This window comes from Citrus clementina, unplaced genomic scaffold (genome assembly GCF_000493195.1).
Source record: "Citrus clementina cultivar Clemenules unplaced genomic scaffold, Citrus_clementina_v1.0 scaffold_4, whole genome shotgun sequence".
Classification (NCBI taxonomy): domain Eukaryota; kingdom Viridiplantae; phylum Streptophyta; class Magnoliopsida; order Sapindales; family Rutaceae; genus Citrus; species Citrus x clementina.
Window position 1 is genome coordinate 7,816,822 of NW_006262274.1, and position 17,698 is coordinate 7,834,519.

General features: G+C 38.5%; 3 protein-coding genes across 3 annotated transcripts; 2 read left to right on the forward strand and 1 right to left on the reverse strand.

The window, feature by feature from the left end:
* The first annotated feature begins 3,229 nt into the window (after positions 1–3,229).
* Positions 3,230–4,012, forward strand: LOC112099034. The gene is made up of 2 exons (XM_024186135.1): positions 3,230–3,455; positions 3,540–4,012. Exons 1-2 carry the CDS (start codon positions 3,230–3,232, stop codon positions 4,010–4,012), a joined length of 699 nt encoding a protein of 232 aa, XP_024041903.1.
* A 1,312-nt stretch (positions 4,013–5,324) lies between these two features.
* On the reverse strand, positions 5,325–7,263 carry LOC112099035. Its single transcript, XM_024186136.1, has 3 exons — positions 6,687–7,263; positions 6,262–6,323; positions 5,325–6,131 (listed from the first exon to the last, which is right to left on the reverse strand). Exons 1-3 carry the CDS (start codon positions 7,261–7,263, stop codon positions 5,325–5,327), a joined length of 1,446 nt encoding a protein of 481 aa, XP_024041904.1.
* Positions 7,264–16,303: 9,040 nt separating this feature from the next.
* On the forward strand, positions 16,304–17,374 carry LOC112099295. The gene is made up of 2 exons (XM_024186643.1): positions 16,304–16,854; positions 17,169–17,374. Exons 1-2 carry the CDS (start codon positions 16,476–16,478, stop codon positions 17,210–17,212), a joined length of 423 nt encoding a protein of 140 aa, XP_024042411.1. The 5' UTR covers positions 16,304–16,475; the 3' UTR covers positions 17,213–17,374.
* Positions 17,375–17,698: the final 324 nt, after the last annotated feature.

Consider the following 17,698-nt stretch of genomic DNA (forward strand, 5'->3'; position numbering starts at 1 on the left):
ATGAAAGAATCGAGGGACAAGGCCTACTGTACCCTCCTGCCCTAGTAATCAAACCCGCTCACAAACGGGATAAAAGCATATTCTGTAAATTTCAAGATACTCATGGCCACACTGTCAGCCAATATCGTGACTTGAAGACTCAGGTAGAGGATTTGGTGAGAAATCGATACCTGGATGAGTATGTAGATCGGGCGTTCCCTATCCTCGAGTCACAATATACTCAGGGGAATGGAGATGAAAGAAATATGGAGCGTGAGCAGCCAACCATCCGGGTGATAGCCGGGGGGTCGACATTGGCCGGGGATTCTAACAGGGCACGGAAGAATTACGAGAGATATGCCATGACTAGCAAAAAGGTGCTTTTCAATTTGCCAACAGCCAAGAAGGTGAAAGTGCGGCAAGTTCCCATCATGTGGACAGATGACGACGAAGAGGGTGTTTTATATCCTCATGAGGATGCACTGGTGGTTAAGGCAATGGTGGTTGGTAAAGAATTACGGCGAATGCTGGTGGACACGGGTAGCTCGGTCGACATACTGTTTAAGTCGGCCCTAGATGATATGGGAATTTCAGACTTAAAATTGGATTGGACGAATACATCCTTGAAAGGATTTGGAGGAGGACGGTTAACCCTCATGGGAATCATCAAGCTCCCAATTACTGTAGGGTCGAAGCCGTTTGAAAGAACAATGATGCTGGACTTTGTCATGGTAGAAGAAAGAAGTCCTTACCAGATAATACTGGGGCGACCTTTCATGAGGGTAAACCAATGTGTCATATCCACGCACTATCTGGCATTGAAGTATAGGGTGGATGGAGTCGTGGGCGTAACAAAAGGTGACCAGAGAATGACGAGGAGTTGTTACGCTACCGCGGCTAAGGAAACACTACAAATTGCCACCTTGGATAACTAAGGAGATTCTAAAAAAGGTCGCCAGGAGCCAGCTAAGAAATTGGAAGAGGTTCTGGTGAGCAAGAGTAACCCGAGCAGAGTGGTAAAAATCGGGTCAGGATTGAGCGAGGAAATAAAAGGCGAGCTGGTAAAATGCCTACAGTCCCATGCAGACATATTTGCCTGGTCATATGAAGATATGCCAGGAATTGATCGTGGGGTAGCCTGCCACAAGTTGGCAATCAAGAAAGGAGCAAGGCCGGTGAGGCAGAAAATGAGGTGCTCTAACCAAGAAAGGTACGACGCCATAAATGCCAAGGTAGAGAAGATGTTGAAAGCATGATTCATAAGGGAGGCTAAATACCCGGAGTGAATTTCCAATGTAGTGCTAGTAAAAAAGGCCAACAGAAAATGGAGAATGTGTGTGGATTTCACAGACCTTAACAAGGCATGCCCGAAGGATAGCTTTCCCCTACCTAAAATAGATCAATTGGTGGACTCAACGGCAGGCCACAGTCTGCTCAGCTTCATGGATGCCTTTTCGGAATACAACCAGATACCCATGGACGAGCAGGATGAGGAGAGTACTACCTTTATAACTAACATGGGTTTATTTTGCTACAGGGTGATACCATTTGGCCTGAAAAATGCAGGAGCTGCCTATCAAAGGTTGGTGAATAAGATTTTCAAGTCATTGATCGGTTATACTATGGAGGTGTACGTGGATAATATGATCACAAAGTCTAAAGAACCGAGGGATCATGTGAAGCACTTGGAAGAGACCTTCGAATTGCTGAGGAGGTATCAAATGAAGTTGAATCCGGAGAAATGTGCATTTAGAGTCAGCTCGGGGAAATTTTTGGGATTCCTGGTGAGCCACCGAGGGATCGAGGCCAACCCGAAAAAAATACGGGCAGTAATAGAAATGAAGTCCCCTCGAACAGTTAAAGAGGTGCAGAGCCTTACAGGGAAATTGGCAGCGTTGAACCGGTTCATCTCGCAGGCCACAGATAAATGCCACCATTTCTTTCAAACTATAAAGAAATGGAGAAAAATGGAGTAAACATCAGAATGTGAGAAGGCATTCGGGTAGCTGAAGGAATATCTGGCCCGCGCCCCGTTACTATCGACTCCGAGAGAAGGTGACCGACTGTATTTGTACTTGGCAGTCTCTAAATGGGCTACCAGCTCGGTATTAGTCAGAGAAGAGGAAGGAAAGCAGCACCCCGTGTACTACACTAGCAAGGCCCTAGTAGACGCAAAAATCAGATATTCGCTGATGGAGAAATGGGCACTAGCTTTAATAACAGCAGCACGCAAGCTCAGACCATATTTTCAGGCCCACCCGATAGTTGTAATGACGGACTAGCTTCTTCGGCAAATGCTCTAAAAATCAGATGCAACTGGTCGGTTAGTAAAATGGTCCGTGGAGCTGAGCGAATTCGATCTATCCTACAGACACCGATGAGCAATCAAAGTCAAAGCCCTGGCCGATTTTATGGTTGACCGTATTGAACCAGGGAAGGAAGTTCAGGAGGGGTAACCAGTTGAACAGGAGAAACCGAAGAGGGTGTGGCTGGTAATGGTTGATGGGTCACGGAGTGAATAGGGATCCGGAGCAGGAGTTGTAATACGAAGCCCAGAAGGGGCCGAGGTATCCTATACAGTGAAATTCGAATTCTAGCTCACGAATAACCAAGCTGAATATGAAGCCTTCATCACTAGGCTCGGGCTTGCACACGCACTACGAGTAGAAATGGTAGAAATCCGAGCAGATTCCCAGTTAGTCTGTAATCAGCTCAGTGATCAATTCTAAACAAGAGAAGAGAAGATGGGGCTTTATTTGTAAAAGGCAAAGCAGATGGTCGAGCTTTTCCAAGAGGTAGAAATAAAGCAGATATCCCGGAATGAGAATTACCGAGCAGATATGTTGGCCAAAATGGCCGCAACTGCGGATCCAAAGTTACCCAAGTCAGTTCCCTTGGAAGTAAGGACATCGCCAAGCATAGAGGGGAAGGCAGAAGTAATGCAGGTGAGAACCAAAAAATCCTAGATGGACCCCATTCTCTCATACATCCGCATGGGCATCTTACCAGAGGACAGGAAGCAAGCAAGGAAGTTGAAATGTCGGGTAGCAAGGTATACGCTACTCGATGGGGTACGCTACTCGATGGGGTACTCTACAGCCGAGGATTCACCTTGTCCCTTTTGAGATGCTTGGATGACGAGGAAGCAGATTATGTGTTGAGGGAAATTCACGAAGGAATATGCGGCAACCACTCGGGGGCGAGAACTTTGGCTTTCAAGGCACTTCGGCAAGGGTACTTCTAGCCGACCATGCACCAGGATGCGAAGGGGATGGCAAAAAACTGTAAAGTCTGCCAGAGCTTCTCGGAGGTCCCTGCTCAACCCCCAGAAAGGCTAACCACTATGTCATCCCCATGGCCTTTTGCCCAGTGGGGAATTGACCTGATTGGCCCATTACCTAAGGGCCAAGGAGCCGTAACACATGCAATTGTGGCTATAGACTACTTTACCAAATGGGTAGAAATGGGAGTTCTCAGTCAAATCACGGAGAGAAAGACAACGTATTTTATTTAGAAGAATATTATCTGCTGATATGGGATCCCCTATGCCATCATTACAGACAATGGGAGGCAGTTTGACAATCACAACTTCAGAGAATTTTGCCAAAACTTGAGGGTGGACTTGAAGTTTTGTGCCCCAACACACCCCCAGGCAAACAGGCAGGTGGAAGCAGCCAACAAAGTAATAAAGAAACTCCTGAAAACCAGGCTAGGAGAGAAAAAGGGAGCTTGGGTCGACGAGTTACTAGGAGTGTTATGGGCCTACCGGACAACCCACAAAATTGCCACGGGAGAAATCCCGCTTGCTTTAGCTTTCGGTCATGAGGCAGTAATCCCAGCAGAAATCGAGGTGTGGACACATCGGACAGAGTATTTCAATGAAGAACAAAATGACGAGCAAATCTGCTTGATCCTGGACCTGCTGGAGGAAAAAAGAGAAGGGGCCTCTCAGAGAACGGCCAAATGCCAGCAAAGGATCATGCGCTACTACAACAAAAATGTACGCATGAGACAGTTCCGAGCAGGAGATTAGGTATTTAGAAAAGTGAACCAAAATACAAGAGATCCTAATCATGGCGTTCTTGGCCCGAAATGGGAGGGCTCATACAGAGTGATACGAACAACTAGCCCAGGAGCGTACAAGCTGACTTACCCAGATGGACGAGACGTGAAAAGGTCATGGAACGCCGAGCACTTAAAGAAATACTTCCAGTAAACAAAGTACCTTACCAAGTTTTATTTCGATAAGTTATTTCTGTTAACAGCATGATGAATTGTTACACATGCATATATCTCGCCTCTTGTAATCCATGCAAAGTTCAATAAAGATGAATTCAGCATAAATTCCCTCGTTGGACAAATTTTATTACGGTAGGCAAATGTCTATTCCTGCTCAGTCGCCTAAAGGACCAGTAGGCAAATCTACAAATTTTATTCAGGCAAGCAAGTGCCTATTCCTGCTCGGTCGCCCAAAGGACCAGCAGGCAAGCCTACAAATTTTATTAAGGAAAACAAGTGCCTATTCCTGCTCGGTCGCCTAAAGGACCAGCAGGCAAGTCTACAAATTTTATTAAGGCAAGCAAGTGCCTATTCCTGTTCGGCCGCCCAAAGGACCAACAGACAAGTCTACAAATTTTATTAAGGCAAGCAAGTGCTTATTCCTGCTCGGTCCCCTAAAGGACCAGCGGGCAAGTCTGTAAATTTTATTAAGGCAAGCAAGTGACTATTCCTTCTTGGTCGCCTAAAGGAGCAGCAAGCAAATCTACAAATTTTATTAAGGCAAGCAAGTGCATATTCCTGCTCGGTCGCCTAAAGGAGCAGCAGGTAAATCTACAAATTTTATTAAGGCAAGCAAGTCCTTATTCCTACTCGGTCACCTAAAGCACCAGCAGGCAATTTTATGAAATTTCGTTAAGGCAAACCAGTGTCAGTTTCTGCTCAATCGTTTGAAAGACCAGCTGGCAAGTTTTATAAATTGCGCTAAGGCAAACAAGTGCAAATTCTTGCTCGGTCGAAAAAATGACCAGTAGCCAAAATCAATCAAAATTGTGAAGGTAACTTGCAGAAATGATTCACAACCAAAACCATGGCAAGAAAGCAAACAAAAAGAATCCAAAGTTTATAAACATCCAAACATTTACAGACAGATGAAGGTTTAGAATTTATACAAAAAAAAAATAAGCCTAAGGATTATGAGATTCAGCAGCATCGGTAGGAGAAGGATCAACAATCCCAGAAAAAGGAGAACCAGCAACTTCTGGGGGAGCAGGCACTGATCCCTGACCAGCTTCAAGAGCATGATCCCCTGCTTCCTTCTCCTGCACCCCACCTAAAGGAGCCTCTACCTAATCCTGCTCTCCCTGCTCCTTATCCCCCTGATCTGCCTCAGCCATGTATTTCTGCACTTCAGCCTCCAGCTTGCTCATGTTAAGCTCGGGATATTCTTCCTTAAGTACAAACATGATGCACTTGTAGCAAAAGGTGAGCCCAGAGTTATACTCTGCATCGAGCCGATCGTCCACCTCAGCAGATTTGCCTTTCAGCTCAGCTACCTGCTCATCCAAGGACTTGATCTGCTCCTCAAGGGTCGTCCTTAAAGTATCTTGTTCACTTTGAGCAGCCTGAAGATCAGACTTCAGATCACCCAACTCACCCTCAAGCTTGGAGGAGTTAGACTCAGCAATAGCCACTTTCTCCTCCAGGTCCATGATCTGCTTGTGCAGCTCAATCAGCTTCTCCTTCGAGCGGTCAACAGAATCAGTCTTTTTCTTCAAGTCCTGGTTATCAGCTTGAAGTCTCCTCTCATAGCGCGTGGACTCATTCTTGTAGCAAGAAATCAAAGTAGCCAGCTTAAAGGAGACCCTTTGAACTGAACCAGCTAACTCGCTGAGGTTCATGCTTTCAATGTCCTTGACCATCTTAGGTCTCACCGATTTGCTATAATCCCTCTGGTACAGGGTCAGATAGTCACCATGGTCCCGAGGCGGAAGAGGAGAGGATCGGTCTCCAGATTGAATGCTGACCTCAGGACTCTTGTCATTAACCTTCTCTCCACCATTCTTCCGAGGGGGAGGAGGGGGCAAAGCAGAAGCAGAAGTCTTGGAGGGACCAACATTAGTTTTCTTCAAATGAGGGGGGGTTGCTGGAGCTGCCTGAAGCCCGACCACATTTTCTTGTCATAGCACTGAGAATCTTGTTGTCCATCCTGACAGCTACGTCCACTAAACACGACTCGACAAGATTTGTTGATGACAAGAGATCTTGACAGGTAGACACGTTCACCAGAGCAGTTTCCACGTGGAGTAATGGTCGGTCGTCAAGATTCTTGATCAGGCCCCACGACTCTGAAAGAACAAACAAGGTTAAAGAACCCAATAAGTAATGATTAGAGAAGAAAAATATGCAAAAAATAAACGACCTGGGGTGACAAAACGCGTTGGGAGGTGAATATCACCACCAAGCGAATGGATTGCTGGACATCAATTCCCTCCAGCAAAGAAGAATTTATTCTTCCAGTTTTTACATGAGGAAGGAAAGCCGGTGATAGGTTTAGCTTTACATGAAGTAGTACCAGTCTGCTTTCTTTAGGCTGCTCCTCAGCTGATACAAGTGTTTTACTTCAGCAAAGGAAGGTTCCTCGAGTCCACACCTCTCCCATAGCACATACAAAGCTGAGAGAACCCTCCACCCATTTGGGTGAAGCTGACCTGGAGCCAGATGCATGCCACCCAATATCCTGGCAAAGTAAGGCTGAAGGGGTAACCGAGCCCCTAACTTGAAACTCTCCAGATGCATAGTCACATACCCCCTCGGAGGCCGACTGGAGACGTCATCTTTCCCGACGATTACAAGGAGAACCTCCTCAGGAATATTGTAAAGAGTTCTAAGCTTAAGTAGGTCAGTGTGGGTGGTGGCACAAGCTATATAATCGATGGGGTAAGTATCTACTTCCATCATATGGCCAAGGTTTCTCTTTTTAAAGGGTCTACTTGGCTCAAAACTGCTCTCCTCACCGTCACCCACTTCCTCAGGGATCCCAGTCCCGCTAGAACTATGATTCTCACCAGAGCCCGACGTTGGTCTACCACGGTTTCCCATGGGTTCTAATTCAGAAGAAGGCAAAGTGGTCACGGGACGAGGATACTCTAGGGTATCCCTATGATGGGAGGGACCTATACTACGAGAAGAGAATAAGGGGTCATTGGGCCCAAACAGGTTGGGGTATGAGTCCTCCACCCCTTCATCACTCTCATCTACAATCAGTTTCCCTTTTCGGTTTAACATATCAAAAACTCAAAAAGGAAAACACAGCAAATCCAAGTGTATGGGTACAAAAAGGGGCAACACAGAACCCAATCAACAACAACCAGAGAAGAAGTTAAAGGTGATACCTGGAATAAACTGGCACTGGTAGCGCTGCCGTGACAGAGAGAGAACCCAATAAACAGAGGTTTCCGACGTAGAAAGTGTGATTGAAGTCCAAAGAGGGAGTTAGCTTATAGCGGAATGGCAGATAGCGAAATGCAATGACGACTTCAATTTAGGGATTTGAAACGAAAGGGGGAAAGGAAAGCGTTTAAGTTATATGGGTGCCAGCTCACTCGCCGTATATCGAGGACAGATAAGCCGTCGTTTCAAATTTCAAATACGAAAGGACGAGAAACGACATGTCACTGACCATTATAAAAGGCCTGACGAGATGTTAGCTCAGCTATATACTGGACACACTCACGAAGGCCCATGCCCAGATCACCATCTCCTTGAACAAAAGGCGGAACCTCAGGTCCATCACAATAACACGAAGACCAGATAGGAATTTCCCGGGGTCGATAAAATCCGATTCTCAGTTTCTAATTTCAACTCGTTTCACTCGCAAGACTATAAACTGGGGGACTGATGTTAAGTAATAAAGAGCACCAGCTCGGTCATGCCCTCATTTCCCACCCCAAGGCGAATCACCTCAACTGAACGGCACGAGAAGAGCCCTGGTAAAACGCCTTATACAAATGTGGGCCTACTAGAGATGAGCACCGACCCGAGGAATGTGCCGACCAGAGACATATACCGACCAGATACCCATCACCCAAAGAAGGGGCACACGATCTCACGAAATCGCGGCAGTTTCGCTATGCCCCAAACCGTCAAGAGAGACATGTCATCCCACGTTTACCCACAATCCAGTGGTTGAAGACCCATGAGGGTCTGCCATCACTCGATAAAAGGGGGGCATAAGGAGTAGACAGGAACGTGGGACAACAGCTATAAGAAGCCGAGAAACCGATGAAAAAATGGGAGAGAAAAATTGAGAGTAAAGAGAAAACTCTGCCAAATTGAAACCCGATTATATTCAGTATAAGTTTTAGAAAGCATTACAAGAAATCAAACGATCAGAATTACATAGTTTTCCCGTAAACACCTTGTGCTAGCTTAAGCATCGGAGGGTTTACGCCGGTAAAACCACCGGCGTCTCTGATTTATCTTTGTGAGTGCAGGATTAGAAAGAAGGAAAAAAGGTGATTCCAACCCCTGGCGCATTCGTAGTTGTTGAAGGAGGCAAAGGGCAGTATCCTCTCCATTGAACACACAAGCGTTGGTGGAACGATCTGGTTGGGTAAAAGGCGAGCAGATTTCAGCATCAACATATGTATATGTATGTGTGTGTGTATTCTTGTCACTTGAGAAATACACAGCCAAATTTTGTGTAAATTTTAATGTATTTGTAAATGCATAAGTCAATTAAAGTATAGATTAAGAATAATGAAGTCGTACTTATAAGAATTGTTAATTTTTAGGAAAGTAAAATTTAATCTAAGTTAATTATAACTTTACGTAGCTGGAAAGAAAATTAGAACTAAAGATACAAGTAAATAAGCAAGCAAATTAAGAATTCAAGAGATTAAAGCTGCCAGTATTTAAGAATCTACCACACAATTCAACTTAACAATTATTTAATTATTAATTAATTCCTAATTTTAAAGCAACTAACTCGAAATCAATTTATTTATGTCTACTTATAAATATAACAATTAAGTCCAATAAATTTAATTTCATTTAGCCATGAGCCCATTAATAATAAATCAAAATAATATTTGGCTTTTCTCCAATTCGATTTCTTTAAGCACAATTTATTCCATAATCTTCAATAAAATAAATTAACCATCTAAAAATATAAATAAAAGAGACTAACTAATATAAAAATAGAGAGGAAATATGTTAATATATTATGCCCATCACCAATCAAACTTGATACTAATTGTTACATCGAATTATTGAATTAATTTGCAAGAAAAGGAAACCAAGCCTAATTGATTGGTAGGAGGAAAAATAAAAGAATTTTCAACAAAGGAGCGAAAAATAAAGAAATTTTTTTTTTAAAAAAAAAAAGCTAGCCTAAACGAGCCCGTTACTTATTCTCTCATTGATTCCATTACGATGCTGCAGTCCAGTTTGAAGTTTGAGTATCGTTTCTTTGTTTAGGTAAACCAATATAATAATGCGACATGCCATTGCCTATTTCTCCCCTACATATTCAGCTACAGTTTCGGCTGCTGGGTCTCACCCTGAGGCAGTGGTTGTTCGATTGTCGACTCTTATAATTTATTTTTTCTTTTTTTTTTTCTCATAATTTTTCCCCACAAATAGAGCAATAACAAGCACACAGATATCCCTCCTTGCACTATGATGTAATTAGAAACTTGGCAATTGGAAAAAGTTACAGAAATTGTAATATCAAATGTTATTAAATTTTTTTTTTTTTTTTGAGAATTGTTACCGCTGCACCTTCTAATGGGCTAAATAGTGCTACAAGTGTAATTCATTTCTTTTGTACACATCCCACCATATTACTATAGGCGAGAACCTTTTAAAAACAATATAAATTTCACTTTTGTTAATTCATGAGCACAAAAACTCAATTTATATAAACATTTAAAACATGAAAAATAAAATCATATAATTGATATGAGCGAATAATGATCGATTAGTAAAGATTGAGTCAGTCAATCTTTATGCTAATTAACAATTAGCTTTTCTTAATCACTAATTAAGACGGAAACAATCAATTATTAACTGATTGTTTTGAATACTCTATCAATATTACTTCATTCTTATCAATAGGGAATAAGGTTACTATACAACATATAAGTATTGAGCTTCAGGGGCTTTATTTATATTATTGACAAGTTAGGGTTCATTCATCTTATCACTTACACTATTTTTAAGATTATTGGAGGATAACAATAAAGGATTCAATTGAATCACTTTAGCTTATTGTGATTTTATTTACTCATTAGCCTTGCTAGCATGCTAGTAAAGCAACACTTTGCAACTGTTCCATGACGTTTTGAATTTGTTAATGTGGATATCCCGTGACCTTGAAATTTAAGATGTGTTGGTATCTTTTTTTATTGAAATTTTTTATTTTATAAAATTAATAAAATAGAAAATGTGTTTGGTAGGAGTGTTTGTAGTGATAATAAGAAATTGTCGAGAATGAAATATTTTCATTCTTTAACTTTTCTTAACAAATGCAGAAAACGCATTATTAGCGTTCGCTGAATTTTGTTTTCTATCTTGTATACATTAAATGTATGGGGACCATGTTTTTGTGACTTCTATAATCTTTTATATAAAAAAATAAAATTGTGGGCCCAAAGGTATCAAATACTAACATGAAACTTGCATGATAAATACACGGTAGATTTTGTTATGTTTTTGCAATAACTTTGGTTTAAAATATTTTAAAATAAAATAATAATTAATTTTTGTTGATATAATCATGGATATTCTATGAATTATTATAAAATATTTATTTAATAAAACTTTGAAATAATATAAAAAATAAAACTACTCATAATTTGATACCAATATTTATTATTACATTATTTTACTTGTTTATTCAATTTTCGTAAAATATATAAAATAACGAAAAATATAAATCTAAAATGTTATACATATGATTTAACTATTCTAAAATTATATCAAAACACATTTTCACTTTTTATATTTTCTAGATAAATTACCTAACACGTTTTCATTTTCACCAAAAACTAATTCTTCTTATTTCTAAACGAAATTCAAAAACACCAAAACAATGCCAAACACACCTTTATTTTTTAGATTATTTTGTGTTTCTTTTATTAAATTAATGAAAAATGTTGTGAATGGGAGTAAGCAATTTGGATTTAGATTGCTGAACAATTTTTACCATTTTTTTTTCAAAACAAACCACATTGATAAGATTAAAAATATTATTGTCAGTATATCAATGCCCAATAAAATAATTAATTACGTGAGCAATGAGTGAAGGTCGCTATAGCTTTGGCTGAGTGGTAGTTAAAGGTTAATTCATATACTTGAATTAAACAAACATCAAAATGATCACTATTTTTTTTTTTTTACTTTGGGATATTGGCAGCACATATCACATGCATTGGCAGGAGGAGAAGAATTTAATTTTCTATTATTATTTTTATACTTTTTCTTTTCTCTTATAGGTTATTCTTTTGCTTTATTCTACATTTGTGCGGTAATTAGTCTTTATTTCGCATCATTCATGTGATAAAAATTTTATCATCTTTTATTATGAATGTAGTGGGCTGAAAGTTTAGAAAATACTTTTTATTTATCAATTTTCTCTTTTTTTTTTTTTTTTGAAGTAATTGTGGTTAACAATTACTCTTCAGGATTGTTATTATTTACTAGGAAAAGAGGCTTATTTGATTGCCTTAAGTAGTGTAATTACTTAGTTTTTAGACTCAAAATTTGGTACTTAAAACTCATTTTATTAATTGTGGCTGATCTGCTTTAAATCTAATTCTTTATATCTCATTATTCGATTTTTTTTTTTACTTTTTTTTTGTAATTTCAAAATGACAAAAGACATTCTCTTTTGTTTCTGTCTCTCAATGCGATTCTTCTCGTATAATAATAAAATGTGGTCCCCTTGTTTTCCTTAGATTGAAAAGTTTAAAAAAATGGAGAAAATAATGCTCCAATATTTTTGGAAACGGCCGTAATAGCATGCCTCTCAAATAATTACATAAAATTAATAGATTTTCCCAAGCAATAATTAAATAAAGCAGGACCACGGAATCTCTCAGTTAATGATGGCGCTAATTAAATATAAAAAAAGTAATAAAAAAAACTATGATGAGAGTCGCATGCATGCTGCGCTCTACATTTAGATAGTTGACAAAATATATCATGATGATAATTTTAGGGAGTTCTTGGCCTGGCATTATTGTAGCCCCATTTTTTAAACCTCATTTGTTGTATTAGCAAACCAAATAATTAGAGCCCCAACTATGCATACAAAAATAAATTACCATTTCATTATTCTTTTAGATAGTCATGCGCAAATAGGCTCAAATTTTCTATATTAAGACCATGCTTATCGTGAAAATTGGAAACAAGTTAATTTCGCTTTTTTTTTTTTTCCTTTTACAAAGTAATGAAAGTTATTGAGTCGGAGACAGCCTGCAGAAACCCAAAAAAAAAAAGAAAAAAAGAAAAATAGCAGAGCATATTTCTAGACTAATTGCTAGCTGTGAGAGTTCATCATCAAATTCATCTATTGCTTTATAAAGCAAATTGCAGCACGCGACGTGGTCCATTGAATTATTGAATTGAATGGTAGGACAATGAACAAGTTAAATGCTGCGTTTTGAGAAAAAGAACTAAAGAAGCTCAAATTATTGGTTAATTAATTTTACAAGTAATTTTCTGCTCTCTTTGATTCCATTACGGTATTGCCGCAGTTAGGTTTAAAGTTTCAATATTCTATTAATGAAGAAGAATATATAATGTTGGAACAAGGCATTCACACATCCAATTTTGTGATCAGTATTTGGAAAGCTCTCTTTGTAATTGTCCCTTTCATGTCTTTCACTACATGCTACATTGGGTTATTGCATTTATTTGAATTTTTTTTTTTGAAAAAGAGTATCACTTAACCCAAACCGAGCCCACTTCTTGTTGCTTATTTTTTATCGGCTTCAATTACTAATCACAACTAACCACTAATTTTATATTTGACCACTACTTTAAAAAGAAAATAAAATAAAAAACCACTAACTTTTGTGTTTGTTCAAAATTCTTTTCCCCAAAAGAGAAAATATGCTTTCCATTTTCCTCCTTTTTGCCCTTTTCATTCATTGCACCAAATCTCCTCTAAGTATATTTTAATAATAATAGTGAAATTATTATAGTTATAGAGTTTTTAATTTTTTACTTTTTGGGTTCAAAATTTCAGGTACTAACCAAACAAAATGTGATCAATGTCGAGTTTAAAAAAAAAAATGCCTACGAGATAAATATAAATTCTCAACTTGATTGAGATGATGAGTTGGGCACACCACATGTGTGAGGTGGTTGTCTTGTCTTTGCAGTAATAACTACAAAATTATTACGAAAGCAAAGAAAACTACATATAGCATTCTCTCTCTCTCTACAATATATATATATATACATACGAGTGATGATACAGTCATAAATTTTTGTATAAATTTATTTTGTACAAATTGATGTGATATTAATTCATTGGTTAAATTAAAATATAAAATAATGAAAATAAATCATGTGGACCAAGAGAAATTTAATTCAACTAATTTTATCATGTCACATCAGTTTGTATAAGATAAGTTTATACAAGAGTTTGTGACTATATCATTACTGTATATATATAGAGAGAGAGTAGAAATGTCTCTTTTAATTAGGAAAGAGTTGAAAAGTCATAAATCTCTTCTTGGGTTCTTGACTAAAAATTCGCATTGTTGTTTTTGAAAATTCGGAGATCTGGGTTTGCGTTGATTTGGAGATGGGGAGCCCAGAAGATTTTGTGAAAAGGTTGTGGTGGTTTATTTTTCATTTTGTTTCTGATTCTTTTTTTTTTTTAATTAAAAGAGACTTTCCATGCTTCGTCGACACTCATCGTCAAAAGTTTTGGATGTGCAAACTTGGATTTATACCTTCAAAAACATATTAGCAACACCGATAACACTCCCCTCAAAAACATACTTGTTACGCCAGTGCCAGATTCTCCAAAGAGCTACCCCAAAAATGCAAGCCCACTTCCCATTGCTACCCTTCTGACTATTAGTTTTCAGATTATGGAACACCCATTCACGTAAGGGCAAAGAGAAAAAAGTATCATAATCAACACTCGGCAGCAGCTCACTCCAAATCCTTTTCACAACGGAACAGTCACGAAGAGCGTGTAGCGTATCCTCAATCATCACATGATATGGTGCTAATATGGCCCTTCCAACTCCACATACGCCGCCAGCAGGAGTCTTCTTCAGCAAGGTTTCTGGTGTCCTCTTATATATAAGTGTTGCCAGTGTTTCCTCCGTTTTCCGTTCATGTATTTTTGAGCTTATCTAGATAGTGTTGCAAGTGTTTCCTTTCATCGTCTCCTTGCACTGATACGCCGTTCAAACACCTTCGTCCGTTCAACGAAGTCCTAGCAAGGTAAAGGTTCTGAATCTTTTCTTAATTGCTTGGATTTTCTCAATGAAGAATTTTGTACTCTGTTTTCACATGCACAAATTAGCCAATATAGAAATTGAATGGGGTCTGTCATAGAATATGATTCGATCTTCCTTGTGGGCTTTGATTTGGGGGGTTCTTTTGAGCTACTGTCGTGATAATAGCCAATCAACTATTTATTTGTGATTTGTTTGGATGCAAAAATTGAATGGATCTGCCCTTGATATTTGTTTGTGATTTTTCCTTTGTTTCAGCTATTTTATTTGCTTTCCTGAAATATTCTTCCTAGTTAATGAGTCTTTTTCCTTTGGATTTTCTGGAATTTGCTTTGATTTGGTTCAAAGAGTCTCCTTTTATTTTGAATATCAATAATATTTGGCAGCAGATTGTGATTTTGGTGGAAATACTCTTCTATATTTAAGTGCTAAAAAGATAAGAAGGAGAAGTACTGTTGACTTTCCAGTTGTTTCAGCAGCTGCGCCGGATGCTGATGGTCATGACTCATGAGATTGATGTTTCTGATGGGTTGTATTCTTTCATTATTGTTATTATTTTAACAATATTTGGCTGCTGAGAAACAGAGAGAGTGAAAGAACAGAGAGAAAAATGTTTTGATGTTTTATAATATTGTTTGACTATGAGTATGATCAATGTAAGAGTCAACATACACCTTTTTTTTTAATTATTTTCCCAATTTTGATAGGACTGCAGATACGCAAAGCCCACTGCAAGAAGGCTAGAGAACACGCGTAATGAGAGTGTACTAGCCAAACTCTGACTTCAATCACTGATAATTTACTTTCATCTTCATTGATTTTCATCACTGATAATACCTCTAAGAGATATTAGAGGTACAAAGATTATATGTGCTAGTAATGTAGAAGTGCACTACAACTACAAGTTAGTGTTATTTATTCTATGGCCATTGTTAACTTCTTAGGATGCTGTTGCAAGGCCGTATCATGAGTTAAAATGAACTAAAGATAATGTTAAGATTTCGTTGGCTTCACTTGACTAATTGAGAGAGATTATTTCCTTATATGTGGCTGATTTGTAATCCCTTTGAATATGGGATCGTTATTTACTTTCCCTTGTTTTGTGAATATTTGCTCTTGTAAACTTATATATAAATACTCTGTAATTCTACTGCAGAACATATAGAATAAAAATCAATATTCTTTTCAAATGTCATTTTTTCATGGTATCAGAGAAATGGTTTTGATTCGGTAAAACACTTCCGCTTCTATTTTTTTATGGATGATATTGATATTGATAGTGATAGCAGTCACAATCATTCACCAAATCATATATCTTCTCAAACCTCTCATCACACTATGTCTATGTCTATGGTTGATTCCTTAGACCCTTTTTTTCTTTATGCTTCTGATCATCCTGGCATGATTCTTGTTCCAAAAGTCTTAGATGGAACAAATTATGCTATGTGGAAGAGATCTATGCTAGTGAGTCTTAGTGCAAAAAACAAAGTGGGATTCATCAAAGGAACCATTCACACACCAGATGAAGATGATCCAAAACATTCTTTATGGCAGCGCTGCAACGATATGGTGCTTTCTTGGATCCTCAACTCTCTAAATAGTGTACTCTATTTAGAGACACCCTCAGAGATTTGGACTGACCTTCAAGAACATTTCTCTCAAGGTGATTTTTCCCACCATTATCAAACTCAGCAATCTATTGTTGAATTGAAACAAAACCAAGATTCAATTTTTTCTTATTACACAAAGATAAAAATGTTGTGGGATGAGCTAACTACTTGCAGTCCTTCAATCACATGCACCTGTGGAGGACAAAAAGACTTGAAAGAAAAAGAAGAAAAGATTAGGCTGGGACAATTCCTCATGGGATTGAATGAAACATACTCAGCTTTGCGAGGACAAATAATGTTAATGTATCCTCTACCAACTGTCAAAAAGGCATATTCTCTTCTCCGTGAGGAAGAAAAGCAACGATGACTTACTGAAGCCAAAGGCATTGATCTCATTCATGCCATGAGTATCAAAGCTCATGATAAATCCAGAGAAACACAATTTGATGCACAACAACAAACCAAACAAGGATCATCCTCTCATCCCAAGCCACAAGGAATGAAGAAATCTTTCTTTTGTACTTACTGTGAGGACACAACTCATTCAGTAGATCGTTGTTACTACTTGAATGGATTCCCAGTTGGTCATAAGCTTCATGCCAAAGACGTTCAACCTCCAAATCGAAGCAGAAAACCTGTTGTGCATCAACCTAGTGCTGAAATGAATCAGAACTTAGCAAAGACGCCAACTGAACAAACTCCTCAATTTACCTCTGAAGAGCTTGCCCAAATAAAAGCTTTCTTTAGAAATGGTAACAATCCTGCTCGAGCAAACTACACAGGTATCCCTATACCTTTCTGTTCATCTTTCAATACGCAAAAGACAGACTTGAATCACTGGATTATTGATAGTGGTGCAACAAATCACATAGCAACTTCAATACCTATTCAAACTCCTCTGTCATCTCAAGTAACCTTGCCTAATGGTGCCTATTCTAAGATAACTGGAATTGGTTTAACACAACTCTCAAACCACCTACATGTTAATAATGTATTATGTGCACCATCATTTCATGTTAATTTACTGTCAGTGAGTCAACTTACTGCTGCCATGAATTGTTCAATCCATTTTTTTCTTACTTTCTGTATATTGCAGGACCTAGCTTCGAAGAAGATGATTGGCTTGGGGAAGCAGCTTAATGGCTTGTACTACTTTGTTCCTCAAGTGAAGTCTACACCAACTTCTTTTTCAATCACTCATCATGCTGATTCTACTACACATATTACTTGGCACAAGCGGTTAGGACATCCCTCAAAAGCACCTTCACAATTTTTAAGCAATAATATTCCTGCATTTGTATTTGATTCTCAACATTCCTGTGAAACTTGCCCTTTGGCAAAGCAAACTCGTTTACCATTTTCTTCAAGTTCTATTCAAACTTTGCATTCATTTGATCTTATTCATTGTGATATTTGGGGACCTTTTCGTACTGCAACTCATACAGGAGCACATTATTCCTGACTATAGTGGATGATTACACTCGTTTCACTTGGATTTTTTTAATGAAATTTAAATCCGAAACCCAAGGATTAATAAAAACATTTATTTCTTTTGTGAACACTCAATTTAATTGCCAAGTTAAATGTCTTAGAAGTGATGATGGCTCAGAATTTCTTTCCATGAAA

Excerpts from the sequence above, each read along its gene's own strand:
- LOC112099034 (XM_024186135.1), top strand. The coding sequence starts at position 3,230 with ATGCACCAGGATGCGAAGGGGATGGCAAAAAACTGTAAAGTCTGCCAG. Across the intron at positions 3,456-3,539 it reads GGTAGAAATGGGAGTTCTCA|ACAATGGGAGGCAGTTTGAC; the intron begins GTCAAATCACGG and ends CCATCATTACAG.
- LOC112099035 (XM_024186136.1), bottom strand. The coding sequence starts at position 7,263 with ATGTTAAACCGAAAAGGGAAACTGATTGTAGATGAGAGTGATGAAGGG. Across the intron at positions 6,324-6,686 it reads TGGCATGCATCTGGCTCCAG|AGTCGTGGGGCCTGATCAAG; the intron begins GTCAGCTTCACC and ends TTGTTCTTTCAG. Across the intron at positions 6,132-6,261 it reads TCCACGTGGAAACTGCTCTG|GCAGCTCCAGCAACCCCCCC; the intron begins GTGAACGTGTCT and ends GTCGGGCTTCAG.
- LOC112099295 (XM_024186643.1), top strand. The coding sequence starts at position 16,476 with ATGAGTATCAAAGCTCATGATAAATCCAGAGAAACACAATTTGATGCA. Across the intron at positions 16,855-17,168 it reads TGCTCGAGCAAACTACACAG|GACCTAGCTTCGAAGAAGAT; the intron begins GTATCCCTATAC and ends TGTATATTGCAG.